Here is a 22167-nt window from a genome sequence, read left to right as displayed (position 1 = left end):
TTTCCTGTTGAAGCTTTCTGCACCTGCTAAAACAGGGAACTTCAAAGAGAACTGTTACATCTTGCAGACCTGCTGGTTCCAGTGGCTATCAGAGGCCAATGTCAAAGTTTTTGGTAATTTCTGGAAGCAGAAACTAGAAGCCAAGGTTTTCCGTCAACCTCATTTCCACAAGCATTTTTTGGAGAATAACTCGCTTTTTTAAAATCGCTACTATAACAGCTGCAACAGCGGCCCATCGGTTTTTAACACAAGTTTTTGAGAATCTAACCCATAGTCTGGAGTTTGCAGTAGAGGAGAAGGGTACAGAAAAGAGAGACTTGCCCCATGAATGGAGTTTCTGGGGAGGAGTATAGGGAGAGATAAGAGAGGAGAAATATTGAGGAGCTGCAGAGTGAATGCACTTGTAAGTCAATAGGAGGAGTTTGAACTGTATGTGGAAATGGATTTGGAGTCAATGAAGTGACTTGCGAGGGGAGATGTGGGCATGGAAACTCTGGCAGAATATAAATCATGCAGCAGAATTTTGAACGGATTAAAGGGGAGAGAGATGGTTACGTGGAAGTCTAGTCAAGAGGTGATAAGTGTGTGGATAAAGTTTTTAGAAGTATGCTCAGAGAGGAAGTGTCAGATTTTGGAGATTTTATAGAGAAAGAAACAACAGGTTTTGGTGGTCTGTTGGATATGTGCAGAGAAAGACAGGAGTCAAAGATTACCCTGAGGTTGCGAGCTGGCGAGACAGGGAGGATGTGAGTGTTATCCGCCGAAAGAGAGAGTGGGGGGAAAGGAGAGGTAGGTTTAGGTGGAAGGATAAATTTTAAGTGTCAGCGTGACATCCAGGCAGTGATGTCGGACAGGTAGATGGAAGCTCGGGCCTGGATTATTGTAGAGATTTCTGGTGTAGAGAGGTAGATCTGGGAATTTTCAACATAAAGGTGATATTGAAAGATCTCCAATGCTTGATGTTATAATGGGTACATTATTGGTAGGGTCATGAACTACCTCATTATACTATCTATCACACACACACACTCACTTCCCCACCCCAATACACATATAAATCATGCACATAGGCACTTTGCTGAGATTTAAAGAGTCTGTGTTGGTATTGCATAACTGTTATATTTTAAAGTAGGGGAGGAGGGGAGGAGAGATGTTGGACTCAGGGGGGTGAGGAAAGAGAGGAGGAGAGATGTTGGACCTTAGGGGTGAGGGAGGAGAGAAGGAGAAATGTTGGATCAGGGGGCAGTGGCATAGCAAAGAAGGTTGGTGGCTGGGGCAAGGTGTCCGACATTGCCGTGCCTTGTGCCCTCCTACTCTTCCCTGCCACTTGGAGATTCCCCACATACCTCTTGAAATCTTTTCTGGTGCAAGCAGCATCTTCCACTTGCTGCTTGCACCAGCCTCGGCTCCCTTCTGATGTCATATTCTAGTCCTGTGACCAGGAAGTGACTTCATAAAGGGAATTGAGGCCAGCATGTGCAGCAAGTGGAAGAAGCTGTTCGCGCAAGTGAACATTTCAAAAGGTAAGTGGGGGCAGAGAGGAGGAGAGGTGCTGAAGACCTCCACAATTCCCAGGTCTGATCCGACCCCTGACCCCCCCCCTTTAATTTGTCACTGCCAGTGGGAGAGGAGGTAGAGAGGAGGAAGAGAGGGAGAGCCTATAATTTTAAAAAAATTTAATTACATGATTAACTATGATTAAAATTTGTAATCTTCCTGCAGTCCTATAAAGTACTAAATATGGATAAATTCTTACACAGGTCTATGTCTTCTGGCTGATAAGTATATCTTCGATTAGAATATTTTCCAGTAAGATCATCTCTTACTGTTAGAGAAGGATCTGTAACAAATAGTAATAATATGTTATCAACTGCTATGGTAGAGGCAGGCAAATAAGAACTTTTTAACTTTCTACTCTCTCCCTGTGGGTAATGTAACTATCCCCCCTATTTTGCTCTATCCAGGGGCTCCTTTTACGAAGCCGCGTTAGCAGCTTTAGCACGCGTGACTTTTAATCACACACTAACCCCCGCGCTAGCCAAAAAACTATCACCTGCTCAAGAGGAGGCAGTAGCGGCTAGCGTGGCCGGCAGTTTAGCGCGGACTATTGCGCGCATTAAACCGCTAACATGGCTTCGTAAAAGGAGCCCCAGGTGTCATATGTAGAAACGTACTCCTATGCTGTTTCTGAATGCTTTTTTTGTACAATATTCACCATTTGCTCAATAAAGAGATTAAAAAAAAAAAAACACAACATGTATTATGTACATTCTAGAAATTGATGTATCTTTTTGAACTGTATATTCGCTGGATGTTCAGCATTATCTGCTGTGAACCGCCTAGAACCATTCGTGGTCTGGCGGTATATAAGAATAAATTGTTATTATTATTCTTTTGCTTTTAGCATGGCATGTATTCACGCTTACCTACTGCTCATTCTAAATGATCTATAACTCCCACCTCCCAGCTATGCCAGAGAATATTTTAAGATCCTACTACCGCTAACCACTATAGCAGGCGTGTCCAACCTTTTGGCTTCCCTGGGCCGCATTGGTCAAAAAAAAGGTTTTTGGGGCCGCACAAATGCGCAAATGTTGCAGCAAGACAGAGGAGGGAGCTGGCAAGATGGCAAACCCCCAGGGGCAGCAGAGGAAAACACTGCATCGCCCTTGACCAGGGCTGCACAAAATACTTCACAGGGCTGCATGCGGCCCTTGGGCCGCAGGTTGGACACCCCTGCACTATAGTGTTCTTCAATGCAAGGCCCTTGGGACATTGGCAGTCCTCAGAGAAAACACCCATAGAAAAAAAATTATACTCATTCAAATATTGAGACTAAGGCATGATAATACTGACCAACCATCATTATTCGAGGCACATACTGGCCATCAGGGTACAAGTTCTTATCTGTGGTTTCATGCTGGAAGAAAAGAGAAAATTAAATTACTTTTACTCTACTTTGATTTGAAAGCATGAATAATCAGAGGGCCAGGTGTAATAATAACCAAATTTAAACATTTACATTTAAAACCCTAGGCTTCCCATTTACACAATTCATTTAGATAATCAAAACACTCACCTATGAAATGGGCTATATATTAGACTTGGTCTTCTGCAAAGGGGTCAACATATTTGAACACAAGGCTATTGCATTGAAATAATAACCCTATCATGGACAGATTACTTTCTTTCTTTTTTTTCCCCCCAAAAGACTACTTATAAAAGATGGGCCCAACCAAAGTTTGGAAAGAAGTTTGAGATATGAAAAATCTGACTGTTGAGAGTTTCCTTTTTTTAAATACCTTGTTTATTAAGGAGTCACCAAGAGAACAGGAATAACACAGTCAACAAATATGCAATCCAGTAAAAATACAACAAATGCGAACAACAAAACATGACGCAGTCCCTCAAAGGCAGCTCATAAATAAACTCAGTGGACTGAAGTAGAGCAGACTTGTTGTGAACCACCTAGAACTTTTTCAGTATGGAGGTATATAAGAATAAAATTATTATTATTATTATGGTAGTTAATGAAGTTTTCGCAGAAATTAGAAATATAAGTAGTAGCGTGCCTCAGGGATCTGTACTGGGGCTGATCCTATTCAACATATTTGCGAGTAATGTAACTCACAGTTCTTCAAGCGCTGGTCTGTGGACCGGTGCCGGTCCGCAAAAAAATGTTGCCGATCCGCGAAGGATTCGGGTCCCCAGCCACAGCAAAAAGTGCCAGCGTCAGCTGACGTGCAACTTCCTGTTGCCGTCGCTATGCCGACACTCCTGCCTTCCACCTCCTACTCCTGCCGCGTATGTCTCTGCACCCCCAGACAAGCAGGGGCAGCTTTGTGTGCTTTTAACTTCAGCACACAGCTGCCCCTAAGCAGTATTTTAGCTGCGGTTTCATGAGGCAGCCTCGGGCCTTTGATAGGCCGGCCCACATCGCATCATCAAAGTGGGCCAACCTACCAAAGGCCCCGAGGCTGCCTCATGAAACCGCGGCTAAAATACTGCTTAGGGGCAGCTGTGTGCCGAAGTTAAAAGCACACAGAGCTGCCGCTAGCCTACATAGAGGAAACATTTGCTGGAGAGGGAAGGAGGGAAGGGAGTAGAGGTGCTCCTAGACAAGGGAGGGGAAAGGGCTACTGCTGACAGGGGAGAAGGGAAAGGGAAGGGACGAGAGTTACTGTTGGATAAGAGGAGGAGGAAAGGGAGAAGGGGTACTCCTGGACAAGGGAGGGGAAGGGGCTACTGCTGACAGGGGAGAAGGGAAAGGGAAGGGACGAGAGTTACTGTTGGATAAGAGGAGGAGGAAAGGGAGAAGGGGTACTCCTGGACAAGGGAGGGGAAGGGGCTACTGCTGACAGGGGAGAAGGGGAAGGGATGAGAATTACTGTTGGATAAGGGGAGGAAGAAAGGGAGAAGGTACTGCTGGACAGGGGAGGAGGAACATTGGAAGGAAACAGCTAGCAGGGAGATTAGAGGAGGGGAAGGAGTCAGGTTGGAATGGAGAGATCAGAGGAGGGAAAGGGGAGAGACAGAGGAATGACAAAGTAGAAAGAGATTGATGCTGGGAAGGGGGATCAGATGAAAAATAAGGAAAGAGGGACAAAGATGCTAGATCTGGTGTAGGAGAGAGGGGCATAGAAAGAACGCAGATACCATATGGAAGGGGGAGGGGTAGAGGGCAGACAGTGGGTGGAAGAGGCAGATGCTGGATTGAAGAGACAGAGGGCAGACGCTGGATGGAAGAGAGTGAAAAGAAGATGAAAGCAGAAACCAGAGACGACAAAAGGTAGAAAAAAATAATTTTATTTCTATCTTGTGATTAGAATATATCAGATTTAAAATATGTATCTTGCTAGAGCTGATGTTAGACATAACTGGGGAGTGCAAAGCCCAGGCAGTGCGTCTTTAGCTTCCAGCTGGCTTAGGGCTCTCTCTAACCAGGAGGCAGTTGCCCTAGTTCCACTCCCCTAACACCATTCCTGCCATGTGTGACTGTGGTATTCTGTTAGCATGATATTTGTGTAGCATTCTGTAATAATTTGGCTTATTCAGTTTTCTTGATAGTAGAGAGGATATATGTGAAGGGGAGGGGAGACGAGGGTTTTGTTGATCCTTGCCCTGTATTATTTATATTTATAAAATGACAATTGTACAGAATATTGTTTCTTTTTATACTTTAATAAAATATGTTCAATATAAAATCATAACTATTTGAGGCTTGTGCGGATGGGATCAGATGGTTAATGGGACCGAGCTCGCGGGGATGGGGCGGCAATGGAGTTTTTAAAAATTTCAGTCTTATTAGTTTGCCGGTCCACAAAATTATTATTTTATTTCCGCCGGTCCATAGGTGTAAAAAGGTTGAAGAACACTTATGTAACTGAAAGGAAGGAAGGAAGGAACATAGTAACATTGTAAATGACAGTAGTCTGCCCATAAGTGATACTAATTTAAAAAATACATGATTTGATTAACTTGTCTTTTCATTGATATTTCTGGGTCAGACTGTAAAGTCTGGTATTGTCCTAGGTTCCAAATGCTGAAGTTGCCATCCAAGCTCACTCCAGCCTATCCAACCATCCCGTTGTTTGCAGGACATCTACCGTAAATTCTGGCCAATAACATCCTCATGTTCCATATTAGTGGAGTGCACATTGATGCCCACCTCAGCCCATCCTACACTAAATTAGCCTTAGCTATTTTATTTATATCCTTCATTTTCTAATTAGAGATCCTCTATTTTTATCCCACGCTTTTTTGAATTCCATCACTGTTTTCCTCTCCACCACTTCCCTCGGGAGGGCATTCCAGGCATCTAACACTCTCTCCGTGAAGAAGAATTTCCTAACATTGCTCCTAAGTCTTCTGCCCTGTAACCTCAAATTATGCCCTCTAGTTTTACCATTTTTTTTTTCTCTGGAAAAGATTTGGTTCTATATTAATGCCTTTTGGTGGATGACACCAAGATTTGGTGGGTGTGGACAATATGAGAAGGGATCTACAATGATGTTCTTGGGGTGCAGAAATCCAAGAGAGTAGTATGTGCTAGTGCAGAGGTGGGCAATTCCGGTCCTCGAGGGCTGGAATCCAGTTGGGTTTTCAGGATTTCCCCAATGAATATGTATGTGATCTATTTACATGCACTGCTTTCAATGCTCGAGGGCTGGAATCCAGTTGGGTTTTCAGGATTTCCCCAATGAATATATATGTGATCTATTTGCATGCACTGCTTTCAATGCATATTCATTGGGGAAATCCTGAAAACCCGACTGGATTCCAGCCCTCGAGGACCAGAGTTGCCCACCCCTGTGCTAGTGGGTGAGAGACTTATACAAAATTGGTACTGAAACCTCTAATTCTTTTATTTTCTATTATAACACCTTTGCAAACTATTTCTTTTAATAAATTTTCTTATAGAGCATCCCAAAATCCAAAAAGTATATTTATATGTAAAGGAGATGAAACAAAGATGGAGAGAAACATTAGAACTTGAATTGGATCGGGATCATGGGGCCTCCTATAGCACACAGCTATTTCAGTACCCACTTAACTGGTCTCAAATCTGTTTAATCATTTGTTTGTCCCCCCACCATCCTACCCTTTCTTCACTCAACTTTAGTAACTTTAATATCGATTTTCACTGCAATGAACTCTAAAATGACAGTAAACAACGTGTGAGACTTAAGAACTCCAGCGCTGCTCAGATTATTCTCCCGATGCTTGGGTACAGCTAATATATTGACCCTTTAGAAGCATTTCGGTCAATGGGCCTGTATCGAGGATTCACCTGAATGCATGTATTTTAGATGATATCTTGCTCAACAACAAAATTTGATTCCAAACGCACCACAGCAGAATCTGATCTGAGCAGCGCTGGAGTTCTTGGGGGACAATTAAGTTAAGTCTCACACGTCCTCCTCCTGTACCTCTTCAAATCTTTGCTCTGCTGGCCTCATCCTCCCCTCTGATATCACTTCTTGGTCCCCATGAACAGGAAGTGATATCAGAGGAAGGGATAGGGCCAGAGTGAGCAGCAGGTAAGAGGTGCTGCTCGTGGCCAGTGAAAATTTGAAGAAGGGGGGGGAGGAGAAAAAAGCTGCTGACATCCCTGCCAAGGCCACCCCTGCCCCCTTACTATGGCAATGTTGCCGCTGGCAGAAGCAGGCCCTAACTGTTTCATTATGCCTTTAACTGATTAGGTTTTTTTATTTATACCTTACTGCCAAGTTCTTTTGGCTGGCATTTGGGGGTCTATTCAGCAATGCAGTGTGGGCTATGAATCTGTAGTCACATTGTTTTTTCTCTTTCCCATTTGAATCATATTTCAAATTTTCTCCTTAGTTTAGATATTTATGAATTTTAACTTTTTATTGTATGCCACCTAGATGGTCTCCATCAGGCAGGGCATCAAATAATAAAGGAAACATAAAACTTGACATGAAATATACAGCATTGGTGAACCAGCTAATACACTTACCCTAATATTCAGCATAATAAAGTCATTTTGTGCCATTTCTTGTATCTCAGCATGTTCTGAAAATACTTTCTTCAGTGCTGAAAAAGAGTAATTGTAATGTTTATTATCTCTAGAGGACATCAATGGGGTGCTGGAGCAGTCAAAGGGCTGTGGTCCACCTATGCACAGCCATTGCCTCTATTGGCCCACCCCCTCTGATGTCCACTTCCTATTCCGGGGTCTGGAAGGGGGGGGGGGTGCTCTGCCCTGGGTTCCCACCTTGTCAGTTACAGTACTGGTTTTATAGAACTCAGAAATTGTACAGATTGTATAACCTAGTAGCTATACTAAAGTCAAACAGTAATCCAGGAGCATATGGGAAACAGAAACCAATTAAGCATCTTTCCTATTGGTTGTTTAAGGGAACAGGCGGCCTTCTGAGATACTGAGATGATAGGAGAGACTGGGCTATTTGTGTATTTTTCTCAGCAAGGCAACCTTATATTCATTCAATCGACTAGTGGTCCAGGAACATCTGAGTACATGGCTGAAGGACATTTACCATGTAAAATCTACAGGGTTCTTGAAGATGCAATACAATTTGGATTTGCTTCTGAGTTTCAGAGCCTCTGAGTCTCCTCACAGTTAATATTAGAACTATAAGTAAATGCCAAAAGGAAATATATTGATCTCCTGCTAAGGAGTTAGACTTTGTCTGAGTTAAGGAGTTAAAGGTATCAAGCATCAGAGACATTTCCCCTGATATTCAGCTGGAGGCGGTCAGCATTTTTCTAAACATGTACTGTATACCTGAATAAGTATACGCTAGAGGAGAGAAGGGACAGTGCTGATATGATGCAGACATTTAAATACTTGAAATGTATTAATATAGAACCAAACCTTTTCTGGAGAAGGGAGGCATAAATTGAGGTTGTGGGGTGGTAGACTTAGGAGTAATGTTAGGAAATTCTTTTTTCATGGAGAGGGTAGTGGATGCCTGGAATGCTCTCATGAAGGAGGTGATGGAGAGGAAAACAGTGACAGAATTCAAGAAAGTGTGGGATGAACACAAAGGATCTCTAATTAGCAATTTGGTTTAGGATGGGCTTGGGAGGGCTTTGGTAGCCCCAGCAATTTAGAACATGAGGACAGTGCTGGGCAGACTTTCACGATCTGAATCCTGCAAAAATTTGAGATAGTTTGGATAGGCTGGAGTGAGCTTCAATGGCAATTTCAGTAGTTGGAACCCAAGGACAGTACTGTGCGAACTTCTAAGGCCTATGGTCCAGAAATAACAAAGAAAAAACCCACTTTAATCATGAAATTGTAATGCATATAATTAAAGGGCAGACTAGATGGACCATTCAGGTCTTTATTTGCTGTCATTTACTATGGGGCTCATAGTCGAAACAGAAAAACATCTAAAAACTGGCCTAAATCGGCACTTGGACGATCAGTAACAAAAGTCGTCCAAGTGCCGATAATCGAACCGGATTTTAGATGTATTTAAAAATGACTTAGGCCTTCATAGTGCTGCTGAACGATCAGAGTTAAACGGGGCGTTTTAGGAGGAGTGGTGAGGTGGTATTTGGGCGGGATGTGGGCAGTGTTCCCTCTAAGCTGAGCAGGTGTCCTCCAGCTGCATTGCTACCACTAGGGGGTGGAATATTTTCAGTCGCTAAGGACAGGTATGTTCCCTGGAGTCCTGCAGAACTTGCCTGTCCCTCACAATTGAAAAATGTGACAGTAAAACAGCACCCTCTATTGGTGAGACTGTGGGTGGAGGACTCTTAGACTTAGTCATACTGCATGTATAACCAAAAGTTTTACAACACTGCCTAGACAGAACTTGGATGCTGTGACTTAGGCCATCTAAAACCAAGACTAAGAACATAAGAACATAAGAATTGCCACTGCTGGGTCAGACCTTTGGTCCATCGTGCCCAGCAGTCCAATCTTGCTGCAGCCCCTAGGTCAAAGACCAGTGCCCTAACTGGGACCAGTCCTACATACGTTCTGGTTCAGCAGGAACTTGTCTAACTTTATCTTGAATCCCTGAAGGGTGTTTTCCGCTATAACAGCCTCCGGAAGAGCATTTCAGTTTTCCACCACTCTCTGGGTGAAGAAGAACTTCCTTATGTTTGTAGGAAATCTATCCCCTTTTAACTTTAGAGAGTGCCCTCTCCCTCTCTCTACCTTGGAGAGGGTGAACAACCTGTTGCTATTCCCTTCATTATCTTGAATGTTTCGATCATGTCCCCTCTTTTCAAGGGAGAAGAGGCCTAGTTTCTCTAACCTCTCACAGTACGGCAACTTCTTCAGCCCCGTAACCATTTTAGTCGCTCTTCTCTGGACCCTTTTGTGTATTACCGTGTCCTTCTTCATGTACGGCGACCAGTGCTAGATGCAGTGTTCCAGGTGGGGGCGTACCATGACCCAGTACAGCGGCATGATAACCTTCTCCGATCTGTTCAAGATCCCCTTCTTTATCATTCATAGCATACTGTTTGCCCTTTTCACCACCACCGCGCATTGAACGGACGGCTTAATAGACTTGTCGACCAGTACTCCCAAGTCTCTTTCCCGGGGGTCTCTCCAGTATTCATGTATATGATTTTTGTTACCAACATGCATCGCCTTACACTTATCCACGTTAAACCTCATTTGCCATGTCACGGCCCATTTCTCGAGCGTGTTTATGTCCCGTTGCAGGTCTTTGCAATCCTTCTGTGTCTTCACTAATCTGAATAGCTTCATATCATTCGCAAATTTAATCACCTCGCTCGTCGTACCAATTTCCAGGTCATTTATAAATATGTTGAAGAGCACGGGTCCAAGCACCGAACTCTGCGGCACTCCACTCATGATGCTTTTCGAGTCAAAGTATTGTCAGTTTACCCCCCACTCTCTGTTTCCTATCTGCCAACCAGTTTTTTATCCACATGAGTATTTCACCCTTGATTCCATGGCTCGTAATTTTTCGAAGTAGTCGTTCATGCCTTGTCGAACGCCTTCTGAAAATCCAGATATACAATGTCGACTGGCTTGCCATTGTCTATCTGCCTGTTTACTCCTTCAAAGATGTGCAGCAAGTTCGTCAAGCAAGACCTTCCCTTGCTGAAGCTGTGCTGGCTGGTCCTCATCAGATTGTGTCCGTCAAGGTGATCAGTGATGCGGTCCTTTATCAGCACCTCTACCATCTTTCCTGTTACCGAGGTCAGACTCACCGGTCTGTAGTTTCCCGGATCTCCCCTCGAACCTTTCTTTAAGATCGGTGTAACATTCGCCACTTTCCAGTCTTCTGGAATCCTTCCTGATTTGATCGACAGATTGGCTATTAGTTGAAGCAGTTCAGCTATAGCTCCTTTCAGTTCCTTGATTACCCTCAGATGGATGCCATCCGGTCCCGAGGATTTATCGTTTAAGCCTATCAATCTGCCTGTATACCTCTTCTAGACTGACTGTCAACCCTGTCAGTTTCCCGTCTTCGTTTCCTGCATATAGCCTGTCAGTTTCCAGTATGTTGTGTATATCGTCTTCAGTAAATATAGATGCAAAAAAATGTATTCAGTTTGTCGGCGATTGCTTTATCCTCCTTTAGCACTCCCTTTATTCCATGGTCATCCAACGGCCCTACCGCTTCCTTCGCAGGTCGATTCCCCTTAATATAGCGAAAGAACGGCTTGAAGTTTTTTTTCCTCTTTGGCTATTTTTTCCTCATAGTCTCTTTTGGTCCCTCTTACCGCCTTATGGCACTTGCTTTGATGCTGTTTGTGCTTTTTCCAATTTTCGTCCGTTTTTGACCTTTTCCATTTCTTAAACAAAGTCTTCTTGTCTCCGATTGCTTACTTCACCGCTACAGTGAGCCACTCCGGTTCCATGTTCTTTTTCCTCTTGGATCCTTTGTTGATATATGGTATATACAGATTTTGTGCCTTGGTGACTGTGTCCTTAAAAAGGGACCGTGCTTGCTCTAGTATTTTTACAGTGCTTATACTCTTCTTAATCATCTAAGTCCACAGAAGGTATCCAAAGTGACCAGATAATCACTGTTGACTCAAAGTACAGACCCCCACACATTGCCCCAATGATCACTGACCCCCTCCCCATAAAAATCGTAACAACAACTTTACATATTTGCCTCCAAAACATCAGCACCTGGCAGCCTGGCATAGGAAAGCCTAGTAGAGCTGCACAGAGGTGGCTTAAGTGGTCTTGGGGTGGATTAGTGAATCATGGAGAGGAGGACCCAGGCCCATAAGCCACTCTAATCACTGCATTCATGGTGAAAAATGTGCACCCCCCCTAAAACCCTTTTGTACTGGCTTATAAATGGCTCCTGCAGCCATAAAGGCTATTGGGGTGGTAGATATCTGGGTCTGGTAGGTTCTGGGTGTGTTTGGTGGGGCTCACCATGACCTATAATGGAGCTAGATGTTTCTGTGGCACCCTTTTTGTGAAATTCACAGCAGTGCCCTGCAAGGTACCCCACTACTCTGGTGCCATGTCTGGTTGTCCAGTCCATCACTTTTCTGGCCCCTCCCGTGCCCAAAAGGTCTTTTTCTAGGCGTTTGTGACTTGGACAAATTTTTGGACGCAAAATGGGTATAAAAATGGATGCCTTAACGGTCTGGGTGATCAAAAAAAAAATATACTGGTTGTATTTTTCTAAAATAGACCTTTTTTCGTGTCCGACTTTGGGCGACTTAGGCCAAAATGGACTTAGACGTTTCTTTTGATTATGCCCCTCCATGTTACTTACAATCGCCGGCTAAATTATGCCTCAGTCTTCGATGCTGGGTCATGTCCAGTCACTGGCTTTGAATATATAGGCATAATTTCAGGAGGCAAGTTAAGCAGTTTTACTTTTTTTTTTTTTGTTAAGAATCCCTTGGGTTTTGGCTAGTTACTAGTAACCTGGATTGGCCACCACAAGAACGGGCTACTGGGCTTGATGAAGCATTGGTCTGACCCAGTAAGGCTATTCTTATGTTCTTATGCCCCCTCTCAACCCCCAACAATGTCTCATCTCTCTCATAAGTGTAGGTAGGTCCCCCAGAGCTCTGGATAGGACTTGCTTGAGAGATAAGTGGTTCTCTGTAAAAATGTTTGCTACAGGTTCTCTCTGATTAGTATGTAAATAGTCATTCAAAGTTTTGGGCCTCTTCCATGTTATTACATGGCTGCCTGAATTCTGCTGGAGATAATTTGCTGAAATTCTGAGACACTTAAATGGACTTTAAGGTGTTAAATATAACAGTGATTCATGTCTCAATCCCCCACTCCCAGAAATGCTCCAGCAAGGACCTAGTTCCATAATATACCCAGAAGCCTCAACCTATACTATGAGTGCTGCCGCCTGCTCTATGTCCATAGGGGTAGGGTTACCAGACGTCCAGATTTCCCCAGCTTTTCAAAAGCCATATCTGCCGTCATCTACTATGTTACTATGTATAAACAACCAAATCTGTAACTCCTCTAGCACGTTCCACTACATGTATGTTAACTTGCAATGAAACAACAAGGCAAGCAGTCCACCAAAGAATCCAACATGAAATAAAAGAAGATTGACAGAAAAATAAGGAGATTCAAATCAGGTTAATTCAAGGTGCTCCCAAGAACCATGCCTGATGCATTTTGCCAAACAAGGCTGGTCAACGCTAACAAAAAAACATATATTTCATACAAACAGAACACAGAGAACACCTTTGCCTAGTATGGAATATGTAATCACAAACTAACCTCTCCCCCTTTTACAAAACTGTAGTATGGTTTTTAGCCACAGCCAGTGCTAAAAAATGCTCTACAGTTTTGTAAAAGGGGAGATAAAATATAAATACGTAGACAAAGGTTAAATAAAACCACAAAGAAGCTGGACTCTGCATACAATGCAACACCACAGAAACAGCGATGTCCCCTAAAGCAACAGCGATGTCCCCTAAAGCAAAAAAATAAATAGAAATTTTTTTTCTACCTTTGTCTTCTCTGGTTTCTGCTCTCCTCATCTTCATGTCACTCTCTTCTTTTCATCTTCTGTCCTTCTGTGCCTCTTCCAGAAATTGTCTGCCTCTCCCTTCCATCTCTTCTTCTCCCCCCCCCCCCTATTGGTGTGGCATCCATCATCTTCTCTTCCCTCCTCCAATGGTCTGGCATCTCTCCTCTCCTTCCCTCTACCACATCCCCATGGTTGGGCATTTCACTCTCTTCTCTCCCTTCCTCCCACTTCCATCAGCATCTGCCCCCTTTCTCTCCCTTCAACCCAATTCCATCCAGTATCCTTCCCCTGCACACCAATTCCATCAGCCCCTTTCTCTCCTTCCACTACCCTCCATACTACCCTGCCCCCTTTCTCTTCCTCCACCACCCTTCCATCCTCCTTTCTCTCTCCCCCACGGCAAGGCCTCTCCCCTGCAGCAACAGCAACGCCCCCCCCAGAAATGGCAATGGGCCCCCCCGCGGCAATGGGCCCCCCTGCGGCAATGGCACCCCCCGCAGCAACGGCCCCCCTGAAGTAACGATAACGGGCCACACCAAACAGTAACAGCAACGGGCCCCTCCACACAGTAACGGCAATGGGCCCCACTACCAGTAACGGCAATGGCCCCCCCACCAACGCTCACCCGCAGCAACAGCAACACCAACACGGCCAAATGTATTACAGGAAAGTTCCGCAATGATTGCTTCTGCCAGTCCAGCCCCCTCTGACGTCACTTCTTCCAGAGCATGTAAGTGACGTCGGAGGGGGCTGGACTGGCAGAAGCAGTCATCACGGGACATTCCAGTAACACATCCGGCCACATTGCTGTTGCTGTTGCTGCGGGCGGGCGGTTTGTTGCCGTTACTGCCTGGGGGGGCCCATTGCCGTTGAAAAATAGCAAGGTGAGTCGCCCTCCTTCAGCAGGCCTCCCTCACAGTTTCAGGCCCTAGGCACGTGCCTACTTGGACTAGTGATTAATCCGGCCCTGCCTATTTGCAAGCATGGCATCTATGGTATGCTTTCCATGAAATGAACACACATTTTCTGTGATGATCAGAACTGCTGCAGTATTCCATGTGTTTGAGTCTCAAATATTTGAAATCATTTTCTTCACCCGTTTTCTTATCTCTAAGAGTTGCCATACTGGGATAGACCAAAGGTTTATCAAGCCCAGTATCCTGTTTCCAGCAGTGACCAACCCAGGTCACATGTACCTGGCAAGATTGCAAGGAGAAAAACAGTTTTTAGATAGGCTATGGTTTTCATTTTCAAAGCACATAAACTTACAAAGTTCCATGGTAGCATTGTAAGTCCATGTGCTTTGAAAACGAGCCTCTACAATTTTTTGTTCTGTGTTCCCGAGGTTATACATACTACAAATAATGTTAATTAATGTGCTTGCTACAGAGCAGAACAGAACTGTAGTGTCTGATTTTCCACCCATTTCCCTCCTTCCTGTTATAATTTTTCTTACATTGCTACTTGATTGCTTTTGTACAAAATGAGGGGGCAGGAGCAGCTCCCTGGAAAGGAGGTGGAGTTGGAAGACACGATTGACAGTTTTCTTCAAGCAGCTTGCTAGTTCAGATACAAGACCCTAGTGTTCAGGACCAATAGATACATCTACAAGAGTGAAATGTTGTACTGTGAAATAGCTACAGAGGATTGGTGAGGAATGCAGCTGGTCTGGTACTGCAAGTTAGGATCCTTTGTATTACAGTCACCTTGATAAATTGGGCTCAGTATTTGAATAACAGGGAGTTGGTTCAGAACAGGACTGAGGTGCAGTGGTAGAATTTTATTGGTTTGTGTGCGAGCATATGTTGAGGGTTAGGGTGGGGGAAGAGTTTCAATACTAGGATAGTACTAGAGGGCACAAATTAACCTCAAATTCTATAAAGTATACCTAAAGCAGTGGTCTCAAACATGTGGCCCACCAGGTACTATTTTGAGGCCCTTGGTATGTTTATCGTAATCACAAAAGTAAAATAAAACAGTTTCTTGATCATCTGTTTCTAGCTATAAGTTACAATATTATTATTAAGACTTAGCCAAAAGGAAAGATTTATAAACTTTAATAAGACATTAACTAGATTTATAAACTTTAATAAGACATTAACTAATTTTTCTGAGGCCCTCCAAGTACCTACAAATCCAAAATGTGGCCCTGCAAAGGGTTTGAGTTTGAGACCAGTGACCTAAAGTTAGATGTCTACATCAGTGTGCCCAGCCGCTGTAGGCACCTAACTTAATTGAGTAATAGGCTAAATTGGTGCCTGGCACTCAACACTTATTAATTGGCACTAATTGGAGTTAAATTAATAGGTGCCTAACTTGGTAGGCGTGATTCTACAACAGTTAGGCACCTAGAGCCAGATTCTAAAAAGGATGCCTATGTTAGGTGCCGCTAGACACCCTAATCAAGGATGCTTAATGACACCTAACTTCAGAATTGTAGGCACTGCTCTGCCCAGTTGTCAGTCAACTGCTAGGCACTGCTTATAGAATCATGCCTACTGGTTCCTAAGTGGACTTAGGTGTTGCTAGAGCTGGAGCCTGATGTAATGATTCAGGCATTCTGTTCCATGCATACGGTGCAGCAAGACAAAAGGGACAGAGTCTGGAGTTGGCAGTGGAGGAGAAGGGTATGGATAGTAAGGTTTGCCCAATGAACAGAGTTAATGAGGGGGAAATAAGTGAAAAGAGTATGAATTGTATTGGTAATGGATGGGAAGCCAATGAAATGACTTGAGGAAAGGGGTAAAGCACAGTTACTTACCGTAACAGGTGTTATCCAGGGACAGCAGGCAGATATTCTTGACTGATGGGTGACGGCACCGACGGAGCCCCGGTACGGACAATTTTAGAGTGATTGCACTCTAAGAACTTGGAAAGTTCTAGTAGGCCGTACCGCGCACACGCGAGTGCCTTCCCGCCCGACAGAGGTGCGCGGTCTCCAGTTAGGATAAGCCAGCTAAGAAGCCAACCCGGGGAGGAGGGTGGGACGCAAGAATATCTGCCTGCTGTCCCTGGATAACACCTGTTACGGTAAGTAACTGTGCTTTATCCCAGGACAAGCAGGCAGCATATTCTTGACTGATGGGTGACCTCCAAGCTAACAAAAAGAGGGATGGAGGAAAGGTTGGCCATTAGGAAAACAAATTTTGCAAAACAGATTGGCCGAAGTGTCCATCCCGTCTGGAGAAAGCATCCAGACAATAGTGAGATGTAAAAGTATGAACTGAGGACCAAGTAGCAGCTTTGCAGATTTCCTCAATAGGAGTGGAACGGAGGAAAGCGACAGATGCTGCTATAGCTCGAACTCTATGGGCCGTGACAGAACCTTCCAGTGTCAGTCCAGTCTGAGCATAACAGAATGAAATGCACGCTGCCAGCCAATTAGACAACGTACGTTTAGAAACAGGACGTCCCAATTTATTCGGATCAAAGGACGGAAAGAGTTGGGGAGCTGATCTGTGGGGTTAGTACGCTCTAAATAGTAAGCTAGAGCCCTCTTACAGTCCAAAGTATGTAGAGCCTGTTCTCCAGAATGAGAGTGAGGTTTCGGAAAGAAGACAGGCAGAACAATGGATTGGTTGAGATGGAATTCAGAGACAACCTTAGGGAGAAACTTTGGATGTGTACGCAGAACCACCTTGTCATGATGAAAGACTGTAAATGGTGGATCAGCAACTAGTGCATGTAGCTCACTGACCCTCCTGGCAGAGGTAAGAGCAATAAGAAAAAGTACCTTCCAAGTAAGAAACTTGAAAGGAGCGGTAGCCAAAGGTTCAAATGGAGGCTTCATTAAAGCGGAAAGAACCACATTGAGATCCCAGACCACAGGAGGGGCTTTGAGAGGTGGTTTTATATTGAAAAGACCCCACATGAATCTGGACACCAAGGGATGAGCCGAGATAATTTTTCCATGGACTGGCTCATGAAAAGCAGCAATAGCACTGAGGTGGACTCTGATGGAAGTAGACTTGAGGCCAGAGTCAGACAAAGAAAGAAGATAATCTAACAAGGTCTCCACTGCAAGGGAAGTGGGATCATGATGATGAAGAAGACACCAGGAAGAAAACCGTGTCCACTTCTGATGGTAACATTGCAGTGTGGCCGGTTTCCTGGATGCATCCAGAATGGAACGAACGGGCTGAGACAAAAGAGTATCATGAGAAGTCAGCCCAAGAGAAACCAAGCTGTCAGGTGCAGAGACGGAAGGTTGGGATGCAGAAGGGTCTCCTGATGTTGCGTAAGCAGAGAAGGAAACAGTGGAAGAAGAAAAGGCTCCCTGGAACTGAGTTGAAGTAGAAGGGAGAACCAATGTTGCCTGGGCCATCATGGAGCAATCAGAATCATGGTGGCTCGTTCCCTCTTGAGCTTGAACAAGGTTCTTAACATGAGAGGCAGAGGAGGGAAAGCGTACAGGAACAGATTGGACCAATCGAGGAGAAATGCATCCGCTGCCAGACTGCGAGGAGAGTAGAGTCTGGAGCAGAAGAGGGGCAGCTGGTGATTGTGGGGAGCTGCAAAGAGGTCTATCTGAGGAGTGCCCCATTGAGCGAAGATGGACTGTAGAGTTAAAGGATCGAGTGTCCACTCGTGAGGCTGGAGAATTCTGCTGAGCTTGTCCGCTAAGGAATTCTGTTCTCCCTGAATGTAGATAGCTTTCAGAAATAGTTGGTGATTTGTCGCCCAAGCCCAAATCTTCTGGGCTTCCTGGCACAAGAGGAGAGAGCCTGTCCCCCCCTGCTTGTTGATGTAGTACATTGCAACTTGATTGTCTGTGCACAGCAGGAGGACTTGAGGAAAGAGAAGATGTTGGAAGGCCTTGAGGGCATAAAACATCGCTCTGAGTTCCAGGAAATTGATGTGATGTTTCATTTCCTGGGTTGTCCAAAGTCCATGAGTTTGGAATTCGTTCAAATGAGCTCCCCAGGCATAAGGGGAGGCGTCGGTGGTGATGACAAGTTGATGAGGAGGAAGATGGAACAGAAGACCTCTGGAGAGATTTGAGGATATCAACCACCATTGTAGAGACTGACGAAGAGATGATGTCACAGATATGTGTCGTGAGCGACCACTGGGTAGCTAGGGTCCATTGAGGAGTGCGCAGGTGAAGACGTGCGAAGGGTGTGACATGGACTGTGGAGGCCATGTGACCCAAGAGTATCATCATTTGCTTGGCAGAGATGGAACGTTGAGGAAGTACCTGCTGACATAGAGATTGAAGAGTTTGAAGATGGTTGGACGGCAGGAATGCTCTCATGAGGACTGTGTCCAGCACCGCTCCAATGAACTGAAGTCTCTGAGAGGGGATGAGATGAGATTTGGGTAGATTGATCTCGAACCCCAGAAGTTGTAGAAACAGGATGGTTTGGTTGGTGGCCAGGAGTACTGTTTGAGATGAATTGGCCTTGATTAACCAATCGTCCAAATAAGGAAACATCTGAAGGTGGTGGGAATGTAGAAAGGCAGCCACCACAATCAGACATTTGGTGAACACTCTCGGAGAGGAGGCAAGACCGAAGGGCAGCACCTTGTATTGGTAATGACAATGATTGATCATGAAGCGGAGGTACTGTCTGGAGGCCAGATTGACGGGTACATGAGTGTATGCCTCTTTGAGATCGAGGGAGCATAGCCAGTCGTCTTGATGGAGAAGAGGATAAAGAGTTGCCAGAGAAAGCATCTTGAATTTCTCCTTGACCAAGCATTTGTTGAGATCGCGAAGATCTAGGATGGGTCTGAGATCCCCTGTTTTTTTGGGGACCAGAAAATAACGGGAGTAGAATCCCTGCCCCTTCTGATCTAGAGGAACTTCCTCTATGGCGTTCAGGAGGAGGAGGGATTGAACCTCCTGAAGAAGGAGAGGTGTTCAAAGCAGACTCTCTTGGCAGACTTTGTGCAGGACGTGTCTGAAAGTTGAGAGAGTAGCCGTGGCGGATGATGTTGAGGACCCACTGATCCGATGTGATGTTCTCCCAACGGCTGATGTAACACGAAAGACGTCCTCCTATGGGTCGAGGGAGAAGAGCAGATGGTGGAATACTGGCTATGCTTTGGAGAACCACGTCAAAAGGGTTGAGTAGACTTTTGTGGTGGAGGAGGTTTCACCTGTTGCTGCTGGGCTGGCCTAGGTGGTTGTCGCTGTTGCTGGCGCTGAAGTCTAGGCTGTTGAGTAGCCGGTGGCAAGGGACGGGCAGCATAGCGGCGCTGGTAGGCGGATTGTTGGCGAAAAGGCCGAGCAGGTGGAGTCTTTTTCTTAGTCTTCAGGAGAGTGTCCCACTGAGTCTCATGGGCAGACAGCTTTTGTGTAGTGGAATCCATGGACTCTCCGTAGAGCTCATCACCTAAGCAGGGAGCATTCGCTAGGCGGTCTTGATGATTTACATCGAGCTCTGAGACTCTGAGCCATGCCAACCGACGCATGGAAACAGACATAGCCGTGGCCCTAGAAGTCAATTCAAAAGTGTCATAAATTGACCGAACTAGGAACTTACGCAACTGGAGAAGAGAGGAAGAGCAGGCATGAAAAGCAGATTTCTTGCGGTCAGGGAGGTACTTTTCAAAAGCAGCCATGTGTTGAATGAGATGCTTTAAATAAAATGAAAAATGGAAAGCATAGTTTCCTGACCTATTGGCTAACATGGCATTTTGATATAAACGTTTGCCAAATTTGTCCATTGACTTTCCTTCTCTGCCAGGAGGGACTGAGGCATACACACTAGCTCCCGCTGATTTCTTTAGTGTGGATTCCACCAAAAGAGACTCATGCGGGAGCTGAGGTTTGTCAAAACCAGGAATGGATATAACCCTGTATAAGGAGTCCAGTTTACGAGGAGCTCCTGGTACAGTCAGGGGAGTCTCTAGATTTTTATAAAACGTCTCTCGTAAGATGTCATGGAGAGGAAGTTTGAGAAATTCCCTTGGAGGCTGGTCAAAGTCCAGAGCATCAAGGAATGCCTTGGATTTCTTAGACTCAGCCTCCAAGGGAATAGAAAGAGATTCACACATCTCTTTTAAGAAAGAGGTAAAGGATGTGGAATCTTGTTTAGAAGAGGGATCTACAATAAGGTGATCCTCTTCGTCAGAGGAACACTCGCCCTCAGACAGAAAAGGGTCTTCAGAGTCACCCCACAAATCAGGATCCCTAATATGAGAGCCACGGTCTCGAGATTCCGGAGTGGAGGGTTCCTGGTGTCGGGTTTTGCGCGCCGACTTACCCGACCTCATAGATATGGTACCGGGAGATGTGACATGTTGCATTGGCATCGAAGTCTGCACCGCCTGGTGCTGAGCTCTCGGTTCCGGAGCTAAAATTGGCATCGAAGTCGATGAAGCAGTGTGGACCGGTACCGACAAAGTGGATGCCGATAAAAGAGGGCGCTCCACTGTCGGTACCGGTGGCTCAGACCGGACCGGGACTGGAAGGTTCGGTGTCAAAAGTGCAGGAAGGAGTTGTTGTAACTGCTCCTTAAGTTGCACTTGCAGGACAGCAGCAATCTGCTCGTCCAGCGAAGGCACCGGTACCGCCTTTTTCTTCTGCGGTACCTGTGGTGCCGCTCTACGCTCCGAGGATGAGGAACCCGATGTCGAGGGGCTCACCTCGATAGGAGCGGAGCACTTCCGTGGGCGCCTCGAGGCCGGCAGGACTGGACTCGTTGCTACTGAGACCGGAGGACGCTCCAACGGGGAAGGCTTCTTAGCCGGCTTACCTGCAGGGTGCGACGCCGGCGCGGTATCGCGCGGTGTCGATGAAGTAGGTGCCGACTGAGATGGGGCCGATGTCGGTGCCGGTGCTGCGGAATCAGACATCTCGGCGCCAAATAATAACCGCTGTTGGATTTGGCGGTTTTTAAGCGTTCTCTTTTTTAAAGTCGCACAGCGGGTGCAGGTAGACGCTCGATGGTCAGGACCAAGACACTGCAGACACCAGTTGTGCGGGTCTGTGAGTGAAATTGGTCGAGCGCACCGCTGGCACTTCTTAAACCCGGGTTGAGGGGGCATGAAGGTAAAAACGGCTTCTGCCAAATCGAAGGCCTCGGCCTCGATGGTGGCAATAGGCCCCGCCGGGGCGAAATCGAAAAAAATGAAAAGAAAACACAATTAGTTTTTGTTGTTTTTTTTAAGAAAAGAAAAGAAAAAGAAGGAAACAATATTTCCAACGAAGTTTACGCGAGCGGGAAGGCGAAAAGAACAAAAGTTTTCAACAGCCGTTGAAACATGCGTCTTCTTAGCTCCGCGGAAACTAAGAAACTGGGGATCGCGCGCCTCTGTCGGGCGGGAAGGCACTCACGCGTGCGCGGTGCGGCCTACTAGAACTTTCCAAGTTCTTAGAGTGCAATCACTCTAAAATTGTCCGTACCGGGGCTCCGTCGGTGCCGTCACCCATCAGTCAAGAATATGCTGCCTGCTTGTCCTGGGATAATGTGAGTAAACTTTTTTATTAGTTGACTTAATTAGCATGGTAATTGACCATGTCAGTTTTCAGCCAATCAAAAAAATAAATTAAATTACCAATTAAGAGTTCAGTGAGGAACTCTTAGGAAACCTAGTGATACCTAAGTCACAGTACCCAGCGATGCCAAATGATGCCTACCTGAAAAGTAGGCGTGGTTAAGAATGGAGAATAGGCATCATTGTCTTAGGTATCACTAGACATCCAAGTGAGGTGCTGGTAAATTAGGCCCAGTAAAACCCCGCCTAATGTATTGGTGCCTACCTC

The 22167-nt window shown here is 45.4% G+C and overlaps 1 protein-coding gene across 1 annotated transcript in view; it reads right to left on the bottom strand.

Moving 5' to 3' along the window:
- Nucleotides 1–22167, bottom strand: part of AGR3 (anterior gradient 3, protein disulphide isomerase family member) — a 48286-nt gene that overhangs the window by 5690 nt on the left and 20429 nt on the right. The window contains exons 5-7 of the mRNA XM_033930958.1: nucleotides 7481–7557; nucleotides 2857–2920; nucleotides 1757–1840 (exon numbers count right to left, since the gene is read on the bottom strand). Of these exons, the coding sequence (XP_033786849.1) occupies nucleotides 1757–1840; nucleotides 2857–2920; nucleotides 7481–7557 (225 nt within the window). The remainder of the gene's footprint in view (nucleotides 1–1756; nucleotides 1841–2856; nucleotides 2921–7480; nucleotides 7558–22167) is intronic.

The sequence above is a fragment of the Geotrypetes seraphini genome, chromosome 2, assembly GCF_902459505.1.
Source record: "Geotrypetes seraphini chromosome 2, aGeoSer1.1, whole genome shotgun sequence".
NCBI lineage: Eukaryota > Metazoa > Chordata > Amphibia > Gymnophiona > Dermophiidae > Geotrypetes > Geotrypetes seraphini.
The sequence above is the reverse complement of the archived record's forward strand: the minus strand, read 5'-3'. Positions and strand labels throughout refer to the sequence as shown.